The following is a 19,680-nucleotide window of genomic DNA, read 5'->3' as shown; positions in this document are numbered from 1 at the left end:
ACAAGGTGAATATAGTGTAAGCATTAGGACAAAGCTGCTGACAGTTGTTGGTGCTGTTTTGTTCGCTATCTAAGTGTTTAAGTTCGGTTGTCTGTATTAACTTTTTAGTGGTTACGATCCCCAGAATTCTTGCTTCTCAAAGGACAAAGCTCAGGCTGGGATTCTTATGAAGGTTTCATAGGACAAAGTAGAGAAAGTTAGCATATCTCAAACAACGTTTGCATTCTATGAGACAATTACATTTGACTGAACCATCAACAATACATTCACACTCTGTAAACAAGTTTTTCTGCAAATGTTTATTTAGAAAGATTTTAAAGAAATGTCACTGTGTCTGTGGCAGTTTCTTTAGGTGAAAAAAGTGCTAACAGTTACTATGGAAACCAAGACGCAGGCAATGAGGAGCAAAATCAGACCTATACGACAATATTTTGAATGCTTCTCTTGTTCTTCTTCCTTTTTCAGTAAGGTATCAAAACCGGGTGTGTACATGTCTCCCAACCAAAACCGTAGGTCATTAGGATTTTCCTAAAAGAAAATTACACGAAGAATAGGATCAGTCAGTCTTACAGACTCAATGAAATTGCAGAACAAGACCGTAAAAGTACTTTACGTCCACATTCACACTGTCCTAAGTGAGGTTTAAGTGTCACTGCTCAAATAAGAGAGGCTAGGCTTCCCTGAATAGCAGGAACATGCAGCTACAGCCTCCTGGCTGACCAGGAATCCTCAGCTTCAACCTGTAGGTCTGCATGAGAATTCATTAGGAAGTCGGCATGGCTTACTGAATAAATTGCTCACATTGCAGGGTCAGAAACACAAGAGTGTTTCTGTCATCTTTTCGCTAATTTCGTGTCTCTTACAACTCATAAATACTGTGTGTCAATCAGGTTAGTGAGTTTAAATAAAATTAAAATTTCTTGCCTTGGCGGAGCCTTGGGGGTTTGATTTTGTTGGCATAATAGGGATAAAGATGTTTGCTGAGTTTTTCAGTAAATCCAGAAGCTGACTTCCATGGAAGGAGGAGTAAGACCAAGAGTAAAGAGTCTTTTCCATGCTTCTCAATCTTCTGGTCTTCCTTGTAGTGGAATACAGCAAGTTGGCATGCAGAAACTCTGGCACTGTTTGACCTTCTGGAGAAAGGACCCAGTATATCCTTTCCCACATCACCTCCTAGTCCCCATGTCTCTGATTCTTTCACTGGCCTTGTCTCCCATTCAACCCTGAGAAATTGTCTTCAACTCAATTCATCTCCTATGTCCAATGAATCATCTGCAAACTCTACTGTCTATACATCTAAAACATATATATACACACATATTTTTTTCCCTTCTATTTTATCCTGCTGTTTTTCAGTGCTAATGATTCAGTATCTATACCTGGCATCTAGTAGACATACAACAAATTTATGGTGAATGCTGAATCTCTATTTTCATAAAACCACTTCAGGCCTTATTATTTCTCATTTGGAGTATTGCAATGGCTTGTAGCTGGGCTGCCCACCCTCTCTCTGCCTCTCTAGGCTCAGTGGACTTAAAGTCAGCCAGTTTCCATGGCTGGACACAAGGGTAATGAACTAGCTTCAGACTGCTAAACGAGGAAGGGGAGCTGGGTGGATTCTGGGGATGGCAATATAACTCTTCCATCACATCGCTACTAGGTTCAACTTCCCAGTCTTAGAAAAGCGAAAACATTAAAATAAAATTTGGATGACCTGTGCAAAAGGATAGCTGATTTAAAAATCCTTACCTACTTCACTCTTATTCTTCATTTGTATCTGTGTCCTAATCAGAGGCCTGCACTTTGCCTGCAAGTTTAATGTCTCATTCTTCAGTAAGAACTTCCATAATGGAGACTATCCTCTCTTACATTCTGCCTATAGCTTGCCTTTGTAACTAAATATGGGCTTCTTTTCTCCTTTCTTATTCATAAAGTTAGTAATTTAGAAAATTGGGAGTGGCCAAAAGCACATGGAACTTTCATGGCCTGTAAAGTAGTTGAAAAGGTTTCAGAAATTAGGTTGGGGTCTCTGTCTGCTAATTAGGAGATATGGGTAGGGACGGTGATGAAAGAAGTTGAAATGATGAGGTCAAGAAGAGATCCTAATAAAAACAAAAGCCATGACTTCCAGAAGCATCTCGCAAAATAGCATCATGAGGTCTGCATACAAGCCTCTGACTTGACGGGCCTCTGCTCTGAGGTGAGTGTATAGGTAGAGGACGGGTGGGGAGGGTGCTGGCCCTGGTTTTCGTAAAGCAATGCATCCAGCAATTCACGTTCAGTCTTCCTAAGCATAAGTCATGGTATTGTCCAACAAAATATTACCCCTCAGTGCCAATAATGTTCAGTTTCTTTAGCCTTACATTTGAACTTTTTCTTTTTTTTTGAGTCTGTTTGTTAGCCCTTTTCCCCCCATTATTCTATTACTTAAACTGTAGCTCCAGCAAAACTGGACTACCTATTGTTCTGACAAACTCTCACACTCTTGTATATGTGCCTTTTTTCTTGCCACTTCTGACAGAAGAGGGCCTCTCCACTCACACAAACGATCTATGTCTTCTGGAATTGTACACATTCTTCAAGTCCAGCATAAATTAACTTTTTCATAAAGCCTTCTTATAATCCAGGGTGACTTTGTCCTCTTCTGATCTGCACAGCACTTTCCACTATTCTTCCTATCCTCTATCCACTACCCTCTTCCCCTATTTTGTCACTTCCTCTGTCCTCTCTAGAGTTATTGTTACTTTGCTCAGTTAGATAAAATTTTGAGGGCAAGGAGAGTCATATTCATCTTTATAGTCCCTTTGTCATTCATGTAAACAACAAAGAAAAGAACAGAGGCTCTAGCATACAGTCAATAAATTGTTGCGAAATAAATCAATACACTTTTTCCTAGGTGCAGAAGGTTATATCCTAGAGGTATTGATCTTTAGATTCCTGATACAAAATACAAGATTATTGTTGCTAGGCGGGAGCATCTGTTATGGAAACGTCTCTGGAAAAGAGGCTACATTAAAGAGGAGATACACTAAATCCACTAGGAGACTAAGAAACTCCAAAGACTTTGGACACTATTTCAAGGAGTGCACACTTGAGATTTTAAAAAGTGTAGGACTTTAGAGGGACATAATGCTGTCCCCTTCAGCAGGAAAAATCTGTAGGTGATTCAAGTATGGGGTTTAGAACAGACATACATTGTTCAAGGAAGTATACTTGGAAAATGTCAGACCTTTCTGGCCCTAGGGTGGGCAGAGGCTAGCCAAGGCTGGGTAGGAATCCAGTCCACTCAGAAAACAGAGGGCCTCTCTCCCTGCTTTTCAGGTATTCCTAGACCCTCTATTTGATGAGTGATACCAGGGGGAAAAAAAAGAAAAACTTGAATTGGGTTTAACCTGGGTGAATGAGTTCATTGCATACTTCTCCTGTGTTGAAATGTTTTTGTTTTGTTTTGTTACTGAGACACAGGAAAATGTCCAAAATGTAAATTTGCAATCTTAAATCACTGAGTAGGCTTGATATAAAATGATCTTTGATGAAAACTGCCTTGCACAGTGCCTAAGACAGAGCATTTAGTCAATATTTTTGAATAAATGTAGAATAAGGAACTCTTAAGTACTCATGAACACAGATGATCACAAAACTAGAGGAAAACATACTTAATCTGGCAAATTAACTTTCAAAACCTGAAAGCTTCCAGGTAAACCCTTCTTCTGTGTCACACCATTTCTTTCTCTCTACCCTGTAGAGATGCTGGTAATTGCTGAAATTGTAAAACACAAAACACATAAATAAACAAAACTGCTGACTAGGAGAGAGAAAGTGAAGCCAGAGGCCAAAATGACCTGAAATCTGGAAATTTTGTGCCTAGTGAAGAGTGCCTTTCACCTCCAGTACCCATTTCTTTTAGGATTATTTAACTGATCTCTCTCATCAATTAAAGGAGTTCTTTGCCTTGAGTACCTTCAGATGCCCAGAGAGGTTTGTGTGCAGGGAATGCTTGTCATATTCCTCAATGGTCCAAGAAGGATTATTTTTTCTTTCTTCCATAGCTTCCTCCAAACTCACATCACCGTATAGTGGGTTATTCTTCAGAACTGATGACAGGGATGGTGGGGGGCTCTCTGTGGTCACAGCACCCTCCACACTGGATCTCCTCATTCGTTGAGCAGTAATATTCTTCTTCTCTCTCTGTCAGGAGGCACAGTGACAAAGTTTGTCTTACCGATAGGTCACTGATGACAAAGAAGGCAACGTGAAATAACTGTACCTGAAAGCTTGCTGATTCTGCCTGGAAGCCCAACAGATTAGGACAATGAATGAAGGAAGAATTCTAGGATCCAGTTTGACCTAGGATCCTACCATTAATTGAGTTATTTCTTTGCATGTGATCTTGTTGAGCTTCAGTAATCATTCATTAAAATGCTATTTTATAACAACAGAGAAAGGACAATGTTCTTTAATTCAAATAGTAGAATTCTAAACAAAGCCATTTTCCCGCAGCTTGTTTGCACTGAGATTTGACATTTTACTTCTTTCTGCTTGTGCATTCCATGACTGATTTAAAAAAATTAACATTGCTGTATTAATCCAGCAAAATCAAGATTAAAAGGCATTTTATAGATATGTCTTGGCTTTCATGGGAACTCCCTTAGGACTCTTATTTCAGGCAGCTTGGAGAACTGGACTAACTTAGCATTGCCCTCCTATATGTAGCTACAGACCAGCTGTCTATTGGAAGGCTCTAATTCTGACTTTTAGATGTTTAAAAACTTTTTTAAATTAAAGCATGATATATATGTAGAAAAGTGCATATATTGTAAATTTTCACATACCAAATAGACCCATGATACTACCAAGAAACAAACCATTACCAGCACACCTCATGCTGCCTTCCAGTTACTATCCCTCTCCCTCCCTAAGGATAACCAGTAGGATAACAGCATAGGTCAGTTTGTATTCATTTATATAAATGGAATCATACAAAGTGGTTTTTCTTTGTCTGGTATGACCTTTATATTTTTACTTTGCTTTTTTTTCTTATGACTACAAAACTATCGCAAAGGTAGAAAAATTTTAGATTAAAATTTGTTCATTGGCCAAATAAAATTGAGAAGAAAAAAAAGTTTATAGTAATGTCTCATTTATGATGGGGCATCACGGGAGAGGAATTCCACATAACTTAATTTTTGGAACACTTAGGTCTAATCCTTAAAAACTGGTGACACATTTCATTAATTTACAGGATTTTTTTTCAATAAATGTGTTTCACATATTTAAGCCTTAAACAGAGAAGTTTCAATAGCAATTAATATTTTTCTGAGTTATATTTATAATCATTAATACACTGATTCCCTCAGCATCTTTTGCAGTATATAGGTCACATTAAATATGTGTTTGTATAAACTAAGTTGTGAACTAATATGATATATAGTTTCCTTCTGAAATGGCTGGCAAAAAATCATCTAGATAAAACCAGTCACATTCTTAGGCCTTAGGATTATTTAATTTTCTTTATCCAGGCATTTTTTACATACTTAGTGATCAACTTGGAGATCATCTCTGACTTTCAACTCGGAGATCATCTCTGACTTTATTAAGTCGTTGGTCTGCTCAGAATCAATTTATATTCCATAATATTGAAGTTTGTAATGAAATAATAAATCATCTTGACTTAGTGTTTATCTTTAAGATGGATGACCTCATGAAAAATGTTTCTGAATTGAGAAAAAACAATTTGATACAAAATTTAGATAGTTTCAGTTTAGCATAATTCTGACTCAAGTTTTTTTCTTCAAGGCTAGATATCTTTGATTATCTTTGAAGAGAAATAATTCTTCTGACATTGAAAAATTGACTGTGTCAATTTTCTTGCCTGCTGGACTATTCCTTGAGCTTCTTAAATAAGAAAGCTCTGTAAATCAGAAAAATACAGTTTGGGGGATTAAGAAAAAATAATACTTTCTATTACAATGTATAAAGACCTTGAAAAACTAATATACAAAAGACAGAAAAATAATCAGAGCTATTTTTAAAAGAACATTCAAGCCCTTAATTCTAAACTATATTCTTGAATGTTTGATGTTCAGCCTAGAACTTGGTGCTATTTATTTTTGCATTGCATGACAATTTCATGTCTGAAGGACATGTGAAGGGAAAATTAATAGAATAACTTTATTAAGAATTTTATGGAAGAAATAGAAAATACTAACCATGGTTGAGGTTCTTTTTTATTTTGATAAATATTTTCAAAATCTCTTAAGAAAGGAAACAAAGCATGTATTTGATTTTAACTTTTCACTCCACATTCTAGATGGACTACGTTCAACAAAAGGCAACTCAACAGTAATTCCATTATTTTACTCATATAAGCTCTAAAATAACTTCTTTTAAAAAATACTTAAAGGAAAGTAACACTTCAAAGCTTACCTAGGCTCTTCTGTATTAACCATTACTTTGTCCATTTACCCTTTATACACTTTAGTCATTATTTATGTCATTTATGTATAAGTAAGCTATCATTTAATAGAAAGAGTGATATAGAAGACTTTCAGACAAACACTGAGAATATACAATTAATAGGCCAGAAAAGAAGGAATCTATAAAAAATGTACTTCAGTAAGAAGAAACCTGATAAGAATGAAAGATTAAGAGGCAAGAAGGAATGCTAGGCAAAACAAAGAAGAAAAAACTGACAAATATATACAGAAATCTAAGGAAGCACTGATTTTATGGTAAAATCGAAATAATAATAACCACTAATTTGTGAGTTTTAAGATAAGAGAAAACTGAAACTGTACAGTTAAAAGTTTAACAGATATATTTAATTAGGAAATTTTAAGAAATCATTTCAGTGAGAATATTGAGATATTACTAAAAAATAGAGAAAGAATGTATAGCTTCTAAATTGGTAGAGCAGAAGAAAATGGATAAAGGAAAATTAATCTAAAAGGTAAGAAACCTGAAACAAAGAATATAGAGGAGAAAGTCTTAGGAAAATAGAAAAATTTTTGAAATAATCATGTTAAATGTAAATAGACTAAACCCTCTATTTAAATGACAGACTGTCATATCAGATTTTAAAAATTAAATTTAATTATATAATATTTACAAGAGAAATACCTAAAATATAAGGACTCAGAAAAAATGAGAGTGAAAGTATAAAAAAAGATATAGCAGGCAAACATAAAGAAACAAGAGCTGGTATTTGGTTAAATATTCAGCAATTTTGTTTTCCCTTCCTGAGTACAAGGGATGACTGCCTTTATTAGGCTGTTTGAAGTTAAACTGGGGCCAGCTCTTCTGATGATGTGTGGACAAAAGTAACAGAGACCACTTCCAAGATGAGCCCCTGAATTCTCCAACAAGATTTTTGGCTCACTCTTCCTCACTTTCCATTTTTGTGTCTATTTTGTGTCTATTGTGTGTGTAAGCAAGGATTCTGAGATGGCAGAGCTTTAAGATGAAAGAACTTCAAGCCCTGGGATACTGCTTGGAAAAGAATTGCCCCCCAAACCCATCTGCCCTTCCTCAGACATGCACAAGAATGCTTTTTCTTCTTTTTAGTTAGAGATATTTTGTCATTACAGTGTAGCCTAGCCTATGTTCCTTAATACAGAAAGTGATATATTGAAATTCTACAAATGTGGACCTTGGCTTAGAAGTCAAGAAGTGGAAAGGGATGAAAGGGATATTGGAAGCTGGATTGATGATTATTCACATAATACAGTGAAAAATGTTTGGTATAAGTGTCATCTGTGGTCATTTGGAATCTAATCCCCTGTAGCTGTATGAGAGGTATTATAAATAATCAGAGCATTTATGTACAAGGATCACAGTACTGGGGTAATACAAGAAAAAGATGACATTAGAGAAAGAACTGAATAGTTTGCAAGAAGAGAGTAGAGAAACCCTGGAAATTTGATGCCTTCTATTGTTAAAAATCGGACTGTTTATAGACCTCAAACACTAAGATATAGAATTATTTAAAAAAATAGATTGAGGGAAAAAAATGCAGATTAAATCTTCTTAGCTGGGACTTCCCTGGTGGCGCTGTGGTTAAGAATCCACCCACCACTGCAGGGGACACGGGTTCGATCCCTGGTACAGGAAGATCCCACATGTCGCAGAGCAGCTAGGCCTGTGTGCTACAGCTACTGAGTCTGTGCTCTAGAGCTTGTGAGCCACAACTACTGAAACCTGCGCGCCCTAGAGCCTGTGCTGCACAACAAGAGAAGCCACCGCAATGAAAAGCCCATGTACCGCAACAAAGAGTAGCCCCTGCTCACAGCAACAGAGACCAAATGCAGGCATAAATAAATAAATAAATAAATAAATAAATAAATAAATAAATAAATAAATAAATAAAGCATTAAAAAATAAAAAACTTCTTAGCTGAATGAAGTGACTCAGGGTAAAGGTCCTGTTAGGGTGTGGTTTCAAAACAATTATTCCTGACTGCCTCCAGGTGTTTGTCATTGAGTTAAAGGATGGAGAAATGAAGGCAGAAAAGCAAACCATTAAAGCCTACTTGAGGGACTCCCCTGGTGGTCCACTGGTAAAGAATCCACCTTCCAATGCAGGGGACGCAGGTTCGATCCCTGGTCTGGGAACTAAGATCCCACATTCTGCGAGGCAACTAAGCCATGAGCCACAACTACTGAGTTTGCACGTCTCAACTAGAGAGCCTGTGTGCTGCAAACTACAGAGTCCACGTGCTCTGGAGCCCACGCCCCACAAGTAGAGAGAAGCCTGTGACAGGAGAGAGGCCCGAGTGTTGCAACAAAGACCCGACACAGCAGAGAAAAGCACTCGCGACGCAGCCCAAAACAAGAAAGAAAGCCTATTTGAGAGCTATGCCTTAAGAGAACTTAAGGTGTGTTTATTGACCTATAGAACTGACTGCAACAAAATAGATATGATTACATTAATAAATAGCTCACACTAAGTTTTATAAGATATGTATCACCAAAGAAACCACAAGCCTAGACCTAAAAGCTTTTGATTGTTCAAAGTTATAAAAACAAAACAACAATACACTATGCCTCCAAATATCCATAAATAGGAGTAAATTTTGAAGCTTCTACAGCCTCGAGGGAGGGTCCACTCTGATATGGCAAAAGAGAATGATGAACAAGGGGCAGCTTCCTAGGGGGAAGGACTGGGGATCCTAGAGAACAATGCAGCAGGAAGTCTTCTAAAAACCAGAATCATGGCCTAATCCACCTTCCTCACCTTCAAGGAAGGAGACCCACACATTATTTTCAGTGGAATCTCAGAATTACTTTGGGTAGTGTCTGTCGTCTTTCACTTTTCCTATTCAGAAAGGAAGAATTACTGTAGCGATCCCGTTCCTATTCCAACAAAGATTATAGAATGATACGGTTGGGACATCCACTAAATGCAGTGAGTGGCTCACTTTGGTGTTAGTACCTCTGGGGAAGGATGAATGCTGTGTGTAGGAAGATGAAATATATAAGTATATATATGTTTAATAGAATGACAGACTGTGGCAGAGTTTGGCTAGGTGCTCAGCAAACCCATTTCTTCTTCATGGGCATACAATAGCTAGATTGGGAGATAGGCTTGACCCCTAAAATCCCTGATCCTTGGCTTAGTCTCTCTCTTTTCTAGCTACAAGCATCATAAAAATTCTGATATAATAGAGCCTAAAAAAGGAACAGTCTGGGTTCCACTTGGAAGCAAGCCACTAGGATAATTTTCCCACATGCAACAGATCTTGTGTGAATGACAGATACATTTTATTGAGTCAAGTCACTAAGAATTTGGGCATATTTGTTTCCACAACATAATTTAGCCTGACTAACTACTAAGAAAGTATATATAAACTTTCAGGTAAAAGACTTTTTTAGGTGAAGAAAGTGTTGGTGGAAAATGAATAAATGTAGGCATAATCAGTAAAATATAATATTTCTAAACTTGTATGCCTCTAGTAAAATAATCTCAAATATATAAAGCAAAACTTGAGATAACTAGGAGAAATTTATACATATAATTTTTTACCAAGCAGATAAAACAATTATTAAATATAAAGAGGGTTTGAACAATGAAACCAACACATTTGATCAAGGACACTGATGTCATTATTCAACGACTAAAAATACTCATTTTAAAAATACATTGAGGGCTTCCCTGGTGGCGCAGTGGTTGAGAGTCTGCCTGCCAATGCAGGGGACACGGGTTCGTGCACCGGTCCAGGAAGATCCCACTTGCCGCGGAGTGGCTAGGCCCGTGAGCCATTGCCGCTGAGCCTGTGCATCCGGAGCCTGTGCTCCGCAACGGGAGAGGCCACAACAGTGAGAGGCCCGCATACCGCAAAACAAACAAACAAACACATTGAATATTTACAAAAATTGTTAATGTACTGGACTCTAAAAGAAATTTCAGACATTCAATATTATATAGATCATGCTCTTTGATCACAGACAACTTATTAGAAATTTAGACATTAATGTCAAAAAGATAATGTAAATTACCACATTTTGTAGAAATTAAAACATACATTTCAAATAAATGATGGGAATTTAAAAACTTAGGCAGAATGAAAATGAAAAATGGAGCTGAAATAGCCTTTGAGGGAGTATTATAAGCATATGTGCTCACATTATAAAAGCAGAATGAGAAAATTAATGAAGTAAGAAACATCTAATTCAAAGCCTTAAAAGGAAACTGCAGAGTAAATCTAAGAAAATTGTCAACATGAAATAATAAGGATAGAAGGAGAAATCAATAAATATTATGAAGAAAAATAACCCAAATATACAACAGAGAGAATCAACCATATTTAAAGCTATTTCTTTGAAAAGGCTAAACCAATTAAAAATATCTCCGGTAATACTTCTCAGGAAAAAAAAAAAGATACAAACTCACAATGCTAGAAATGTAAAAGGAAAATGAGAAATTACATAGCACAGATTAAGAAGTGTAATAGGGGTAACTTTAAGAATTTACACGCAGTTGGGCAATTTCCCACATAATATAACTTAACCAAATTTAATTAAGGAAAAAATAGGAAATGTTAATAAACCAGTGATCATTTGACTAACTGAATCAATAGTTTAAAATTGACCCCAACCATACACAGCTTTAGGAACAACAGGCTGAATGAATGTTGTAATCAGCACTCAGACATTCTTGAAACAGATAATTTCTATCTCATTTCTGTCTTGTTGAACTCTTCCAGAATATAGAAAAACAAGGAATACTCCCCAACTCATTTTATGAAGTTGGTATAAACTCCAGACAAGAGCAGTAGGTAAAAGAAAAGGTAATTTATTATAGGCCAATTTCTCTTATAAACATAAATGAAAAAATCATTAATAAAATATTGCTAAACAGAATCCTACAATATGTATATTTTATATACCAGGATAGGAAAGATTTATACCAGAAAAGGATGTTTTACCAGGATTATGGTTTAATATTTGAAGATTAATGAGACTCACCAATTATCAGGAAAGAAACAACACAGAAGTTTGCAGTACATACTGAAAAATATTTGGAAAATATTGAAACATATTTAGAGCAAATTTCCTAGCAAGATGGAAATAGTAGGAAACTTTCTTAAACTAAGAGAATCTGCCCAAAACTTCCAGGGCACTGTTTACTTAATGGTTCAAATATTTATCTTGGTTTCAGAATTAATACAAGGATGCCAGTAATCACAAACATTCATACGTTATTGCGGAGTTCTGAGCAATACACTAAAAATTAAATAAATAAATACAAGGTTGAAACAAAACAGTAGATGACATGATTATCTACAGGAATATTTACCATCAAAGTAAAATAGATTTTAATACAATTTCTGGATTCAAAATCAATATACAATAATCAATAGCATATGTAATACTTTATTATAAAACATGATTTAAAAGGTCCTATTCTTAAGAGCAGTAATTACTATCAGTATTTAGATATAAACCTTACAACTGTATGCAAAACTTCTATGTGGAGAAATATAAGACATAATTGAAGGCTATACAAAGAGCATGATAAATGGAAATATATACCATGTTCATGAACTGGGAGAATCAAGATCATAAAGACTTCCATTTCCCCAGTTTGGTCTACACATACAATGTAATTCCTATCATAATCATAATGCAAACAAGGCATTTTGTTTATATTGCACATGTGAGCCCACAGACAACTTTTCTTGGAAAGCACCTCCCCAGTGACCACAATAATTCTGTTTTCCAAAATTGCTAGAATGGTTACCTTTATGAAACACAAATTTGATCACGTGATCCTCTTGCTTAAAAATTTTCATCAACGCCTCCAAATTTTCAGGATAAAATTTAAAAATCTAGACAACACCCTCTGAAGCCTTCCTGGTCTGACCCAGACCTCTCTTTAACCCCCTCTCCTGGCTTCCTCTCCATGTAACCAGGGCTCTGGAGTCCCACATGTGTTCCTGTGACACACACAGTGCTTTTAATACAGTTTCAGTGTCAGAGGCATTTGGGTCTCATCTGGGAGCAGTGTGATGGGAAAAAGTGGGTAATGCTTCTGGCAGCATACCATCCAAGGGTGAATTTCTGACCCCAGTGGAGATTTTGTGAACTGTGTAAATTTAGCATAACTTGATAAATCATGTCCTGATAATTGCCTGAGCAGCTCAGTGATGCTCCTCAATTTACTTCCTAGAAAATAAAGTACCTCAAAAGTCCTATAAAATTTGCCCAAATATAAGCTTAAAAACAGGAGTCTATTGCACATAGGAGGCTGTTCTTTTTGAAACAGGAAATGGAGTATTGGGAATAGAGACAGTCCAGGAGAAGGCATGACACGTGTTCAGAGACAGATTGTGAAATACAGTTATGATATCCCCCCCCCAAAAAACAAAACTAAGATAGAAAGAAGAGACATTAGAATTTAAAGGGAAAAGAGTTATAAGACTGAAAAAAAAGTGAGGAAAGGTGATTAGGAAATACACCCAGTATATGACATTGTCTAGAAACCAAGGGAAGGGCAACCTCCTTACCCTTGGTCTTTTGTTCCATTTCAAAGGTTTAGTACAGAAATCCCCTGGGTTCTCAAACAGATGTGATGGAAGCCAGGAAAAGATATAAGAAATAGATTAACCTGAAAAGATTCTGAAGTCTAACTGCTAATCAGAAAAAAAAAAATCTTACCACAAAATCTGAAAAAACATGTTTTATCATTTATACCAAAAAAAAAGGAATCAGCTTTTCCCTTTAATTACCTCATTTTATAAAGGGATTGGCAGAAATAATTGGGATACAATTCCAAATGCCTTCATCAGATACATGCTCCACATTATTTTAACAACCAGAAACATTAGGTTTTGACAAAAGTTTGTTCATTGCACTGAAAAGAAATTTATTAGGAAGCTTCTTTATTTCTCTAGTTGAAAGAACTTAAGAAGTATAAATCTAGTGGAATCAAGAAACATTTGATTGTACTCTCTCCCTGCAAATACAGGTGACCTGTGTATGCACACAGAGGGAATGAACAGTGTCTGGAGATACTGGCGTGCCTGAGGACATCTGTGCTTACTTTTCTATACGTATGGTATTGCTTCCGTTTGTGTAAAATGGCTTAGAGAATTGCCTCTGAAGGTGGAATGTGAATTTTAAAAAAGCTTAAAAGATAAATCATGGATATAAATACAGTACTCTGTTTTGTTTTCTGTTTTTTTTGGCATGCAACATGGCATGTAGGGTCTTAGTTCCCTGAACAGGGATCAAACCTGTGGCCCCTGCAGTGAAGTGGGGAGTCTTAACTACTGGACTGCCAGGCAAGTCCCTAGGAGATCTTTGTTTTAACTGTTGAGTTACTACCAACGTTGGAGGCAATGTTTGTAGGCTAAGTCCTTTGACATTCCATGAGGTAGTCTGAATTCTAAACACCATGCACATGGAGGGTATGAGACCAAAGGGTAAGCTGACACAACCCTGAAGTTTGTGTGGGTTTCATGGGAGTATAAAATCTAACTGCTTGAGTTAGCCACATAGCTTGACAGATGTATTGACTACATCCTCTAACACCTACATGCACACATACCACCCTGCATCCACCGTATACATCAAAAAATGCAAGTGGTATTATTGGCTATTTTCCAAATTCTAATGATAGGGTAATTTTAACACATTTTGGAATACTGGCAAATGATGATGATACGCATGTCTTATACTCTTATAGGAAACCCTGTCAATTGTTTTTACCTTATATTTGCTGTCAGTTTTAAGGAAATATGTAAAATGAGCATTATCCTAATTTTGCACATGGAAATACTAAGGCATGGACTGAATAAGGGCCATAATTTACGTCTTTCAAATTTGTTTATTGTGGATTTGAGACAAGAAACCAAGTTTCAAATCTCTTTATTCAACGTTCTCCCAATTGGCTTAATGTCTCCCCAGCAGAATGAGACATTAAGCCAACAGAGCGAGGGTTTTAAATTAAGAACTATTTAATAGTTGCCTACCACCTTCTGTATCCCTAACACCTAAATTCACCTGGTATATTCAGTGCCTTATTCCAGGTATCACCACAGCTACTTAAAACTTTTTTAAAAAAATTAATTAATTAGTTTATTTATATTTTTTTCGGCTGTGTTGGGTCTTCGTTTCTGTGCGAGGGCTTTCTCTAGTTGCGGCGAGTGGGGGCCACTCTTCATCGCGATGCGCGGGCCTCTCACTATCACGGCCTCTCTTGTTGTGGAGCACAGGCTCCAGACGCGCAGGCTCAGTAGTTGTGGCTCACGGGCCCAGTTGCTCCGCGGCATGTGGGATCTTCCCAGACCAGGGCTCGAACCCGTGTCCCCTGAATTGGCAGGCAGATTCTCAACCACTGTGCCACCAGGGAAGCCCCCTTAAAACTTTTATACGTTCATTTCTTTTAGATTTATTTTTTTGCCAATGAATATATCACTCCTGGATTTTAAGATCCAGACAAGGAGAGAATTACTTATTGACATATTGCAATCTAAAGTAGCGAATATAATTGTTTTTACTCATAATCTGTGCCACACCTACCCAACTAACTAAATTTGTAATTGATTTACTCCTTCTCTCCAAGCATTTTTTCAGTAGTATATTGAACTGAAATATTTATTCAGTCATTTAACATTTTATTTTAGGGTAAAAATATAACTTAATAAAGTTTATCTATAGTTTACAATTACCGATAACATATTCAAAGACATATGAAGCAGATTTTTACCTTCTTGGTTTGCCCTGAATAACTATATCCACACATCAGGGCCTGTTGAAAGAGATACCCTTTAAAAATTTGCATTTCATTCAGGTTTAGGAACAACATTCAACAGAGCTTTAAACTGTGGAGTTCCACATGAAGGAAATAGGTCAGCTCCAGTACTAAACAAAAGATGTTAGATCGATGTGTTCCAACCTCAAAGGAATTTATTGGATATGTTTTCTTAGACTAAACTTCATAGCACAGGAGGGCCAACGTTTTCTGAATTGATTTTTGAATCATTTTATTCCATGATATAAACAATAAGACAAAGGAAAAATTTCATCACATTTAACTTAAACAAAACACAAAAAAAGCAACCACCAAAAAGGTGTGTATGTTTGGGTTTTGAGGACTACAAAAGGGAAGGATGCAAAATTATTGAAAAGTTAGTTTTCCTAATAGGCTGCCTTACAATGGAAATAAATTAAAATCCTCATAGATGAAGGAAACACTTACATACTCATCCAAGTGTACTTGATTTTGAATGATCTCATGATAAAGGTCCCGAGGAGCCCACAAACACACCACAAAGGAGTCACTTTACACCAGGACTCATGAGTAGCAACTGTTTCTTAAAAGAAAACAAATTTCTGTTTAGGGAATTTGAGCCACTCCAAAGGATTTAATGATTCGCAGGGGCTTGCAGGTCAGTCACATCTGTTCTGAAATGACATGCTTCTTCCTGTTTCTAAATTGACTAACCCTTAACCCCATTAGCCCTCACATATTAAACAAAGATTATTCCTGTTTCATGAGCTGTGCAACAGTCAAGTTTATTTATGTTTATTTCAGCACATGGAACTCATCACAGTTTTATTCTTCTCCTTTGGTTAGCAAAAAGAAGGAAGATGCAAAAGAAGAAAGCAAGAAATGAAGTCTGGGTTTGAAGGTTGATTGTTAAGCCTTGCCCACATGGACACCTATGGAAAAAAAAGAACCTCTAAAATAATAGCCAGCACCTTTCCCAGGTGGAGAAGTCTCTCAGTTTTCTTTCTTTCCATCATTAGGTTGCCATTGTTCCACTGTTTGAGTCTCTTTTGCATGAGATGAAAGGGAGTCAGTCTAAAGGAGGTAGAAGCAAGATTCAGTTCTCTCAGAGGCCATGCATGAGCCTACACAATGTAAGCTTCTGATGCTTTACGCTTAGACTACCCAAAAGATAGAGGTAGTGTTCCCCCCAGAGCCTTATTTGCAAATGTGGTAATTGATTTGAAAAAATTTGAAGGGAAGGTATAAAATGAGGGCTAGGCAAAATCTAAAATGACAGGCTGAGAAGCTAGTACTTGGAGGAAAACGAATGGTTGGGAAAATTCACAGAATTTATAAAGTGATCAGAGAAAGTCTCCTTATGTTAAGGAAGAGAGAAAGACCTTTTCTATGGCAAGTGTGAGCAGCTACTTTGTACTCTGTTCCCTATAGCTTTCTTTTTGCACAAATGATGAAATGGCCTATAATGAGAAAGAAGCAAGCCCCTGCCCGCGTATTTATGCGCTCCCAGATCTTACCTGTGAGTAGATAAGGTTTTGCCAGTGCTGTGCAGCAGGGTAATTCCCTCCTGGAAACCTCACCAGACTGGCCTGAAGAAGGGCTGAGCTCCTCATTAAAGACCTCACGTCAAGCTGCAGGAATTTGTCAGGATGGTTGTTATTTGGCAAAACAGAGAGATCCATGTCTCCCTTCATCTACGGTGGAAAACAAAGGCAAGTAAGGCTGCTGCTGTCAGAGCTGTCCATTATTAATGAGCCTGAGAATGCCTGACAGGCATCTGAAACCAGGTCTCTGGGCTGTGCTCAGAAACTACTCTAGAAATGACACATCCACACACAGGAACAATGTAGCACGCTGCCTTACCTTTCACCACACACACACACATACACACGCACGCACACGTGTGCGCGTGCGTTTAGAGTGCTTGAATGGAACAGTTGGGCCCACACGCATTAAATTGGATAGGATACAAAATTAGGTATGTGTAGCATGTAATGTCTCTCCATACAGAGTTAGGAATAACAGTTTAAGAGGAACTACTCTTTGGATAAGGCTGCCAGAATTTCAGGGTTACAATCCACAGTTTGGAGCACATGAAACAATCACCTGTAGGGAGACATTACTTAATATTTCTCTCTGAACATTGTCGAGCTGACCCAGCTGACTTGGCGCTGCCTGCAGAGCCTCACATGTGATACGTGGGATCTTGTTTCTTCTCATGTTTTTACTCCCAGAGTCTCATGCTCATGTGAAATCTAACCGTGTTTAGGTTGTCAGCTTCAGCTCAAGTAGGGAAATGGCAAGAATCTGATAGTTTGCTACAGTAATTTAGTGCCCCAAACTACTGCTTTGACCCATTATCTATCTGAGGTCTCTTTGACTCTGTTCCTAGCTGTATAAACTCTTGTGATGGGTCTTGGTGTTCACAAAGTACATTTGGAACCAAAGGAGAACATGGCTGCTGGGTTTGGATGATGTGCTGTCCTAAGTCAACCCACCTCCTACTCAGGGAGCTGAGGTGGGAGTGAGGCTGTGGACGCGTCTTAAGCCAGGAAGTGAGGATGACTTTAAGGGAGATAAGCTCTCTCATTACAAGCAACTCTGCCTTGGGCAGACCATACTTCTCACCGGGAAAGTATGGCTTTTCATCTAGAGAAAGAGAGAACCTTCCTACTCTTGAGAAGGCAAAGGACAGACACATCAGCAGTTTTTAAAAGACATAGGTTGTTATGGTTGTGACCCTGTAAACCCATCTGATTCAGCAGGAAGGATTTTCTTACAGAGGTAATGAGGTCACATGTGGAATATATCAGCACCAGATTTCAGAAGAGTGCCCTATAACTTACTAGACTCAGCAGCTAGGATGTTCTTGAATCAAGCAAGACACCAGAGAGTACTTACCTTCTTTATAACAAAAATCATGAGGATGTTAAAAAATCATCTGTCCTACTGATAGCTGCAAACTGGATTAAACAACCAATGTTTTCTGTAAGAATTTTTGGACCCAAACTCTATCACTGTCTTACAATATTTGAAATAAGTTTGAGTGGTTTTTATCAATACACTTACTGGAGAAATGACATAATGACAGTTGATAACAAGAGTTAAATCACAAGTGTTTAAAGAATCAAGTGTGTTATGTGTATGTGCATGTTCTTAGTACTTTCTGGATTTTTCTGGCTGTTGCCAGAACACATCTAATGAACAAATATTTCTCGGGCTGTTTGCTTTTCCTAAAAGATTCTTTGGGGAATAACACACATCTTCAAGAAGAACCTTACTTCTCTTTGGCTCTCTATATTGGCCAAGTGGAGACACAAAACCCAGATCCAAATATATTTGATTAGAAGTTTTCCTTAGCCAAAGTATGAGGTAGGTGAAATGAGCCTTCAGTTTTCCTTAGGCGTCCTTCACTTTAGATTCCTCCACTGTGCTTTAGATGCCCAGAGGTTTGTATACTATCTCCTCTGTTTACAAGTTCAGTTTCTGACTTTCCATATTCTCCCACCACCCTTTTCTACTGTCACCCCAGAAACCATCAGTTCTTACTTCACACTACTGTCCCTATGGGTAGCCTACATGACTGATAATCAGGAAATCAAGCTTACCCCTCCCTCTTCTGCTACTGGCCAAATCCCACCCCCTCCTCACCCCCAAATTACACCTCTGCTGACGCCAGTCCTTCTGCCTGGAAATATTTCTTCCCAACCCTGGATTTTGACCACCTCCTATTCATACTTCATGGGCCATTGCTGATACCTAGCCTTTCACAAAAACTTTACATATTTTCTCTAGTAGGGGAAATGATTTTTCCCTCTTTTGAAATTTCAGAGTGATTTGTTTATACTCTTACTATCTTTTGTTTGATAATATATTTTTCCCTTTTCTTTTATGAGTCCCTATACTGGATACATTACAAAAGAGCAGCCCTATTGGATGCTTCCTTCCTCACATGAGTCCTGTCCTAAGAACCTCATAATGCTCTTCGCTCAATAAATAATGGTGGCTGTTGTCTCTTCCAGAGCCCTCTGGTTGGAAATTGATAATCCAATTAAACTTGATTGAAAAAATGGCTTAGTGCTCTGTTTTTCAATCAACCATGCCCAGTGAAAAAAGAATTCCATCGCCCAAACTATTTATGACATACTCTGTATTCTCTTCTGGTAGTTTATAACACACAAACTCACCTGGAAGACTCTGAGAAGTTCTGCTTCATCAACGCTAGCATTTGCCAAATTTATTTGATCATGTAACACCCATTTCATTGTTGTCCTTTTAACTCTACAAAAAATTTACCTGACAGTGATTGGACAAATACTGTCTTAGGAGTTGTATTTCTTTGCTGTCACTAACACCTTCATTCTAGAGTGACAAAGAGTATAAATAAATATAAAGAGTTATATTACAGGAACAATCTGGTGGAAATCTGGATATCTGGAGCTTCTCAAC

The 19,680-nt window shown here is 37.4% G+C and overlaps 1 protein-coding gene across 1 annotated transcript; it reads right to left on the bottom strand.

The window, feature by feature from the left end:
• Nucleotides 1-348: 348 nt before the first annotated feature.
• MINAR2 (membrane integral NOTCH2 associated receptor 2) lies at nt 349-16,913 on the bottom strand. Its single transcript, XM_059061071.2, has 3 exons — nt 16,749-16,913; nt 3,961-4,188; nt 349-528 (listed from the first exon to the last, which is right to left on the bottom strand). Exons 1-3 carry the CDS (start codon nt 16,911-16,913, stop codon nt 349-351), a joined length of 573 nt encoding a protein of 190 aa, XP_058917054.1.
• Between the last annotated feature and the right edge of the window lie 2,767 nt (nt 16,914-19,680).

This window comes from Kogia breviceps, chromosome 4 (genome assembly GCF_026419965.1).
Source record: "Kogia breviceps isolate mKogBre1 chromosome 4, mKogBre1 haplotype 1, whole genome shotgun sequence".
Taxonomy (NCBI): Eukaryota; Metazoa; Chordata; class Mammalia; order Artiodactyla; family Physeteridae; genus Kogia; species Kogia breviceps.
The sequence above is the reverse complement of the archived record's forward strand: the minus strand, read 5'-3'. Positions and strand labels throughout refer to the sequence as shown.

Excerpts from the sequence above, each read along its gene's own strand:
- MINAR2 (XM_059061071.2), bottom strand. The coding sequence starts at position 16,913 with ATGGATCTCTCTGTTTTGCCAAATAACAACCATCCTGACAAATTCCTG. Across the intron at positions 4,189-16,748 it reads AAAACCTTATCTACTCACAG|AGAGAGAAGAAGAATATTAC; the intron begins GTAAGATCTGGG and ends GCCTCCTGACAG. Across the intron at positions 529-3,960 it reads ACCTCTCTGGGCATCTGAAG|GAAAATCCTAATGACCTACG; the intron begins GTACTCAAGGCA and ends ATTTTCTTTTAG.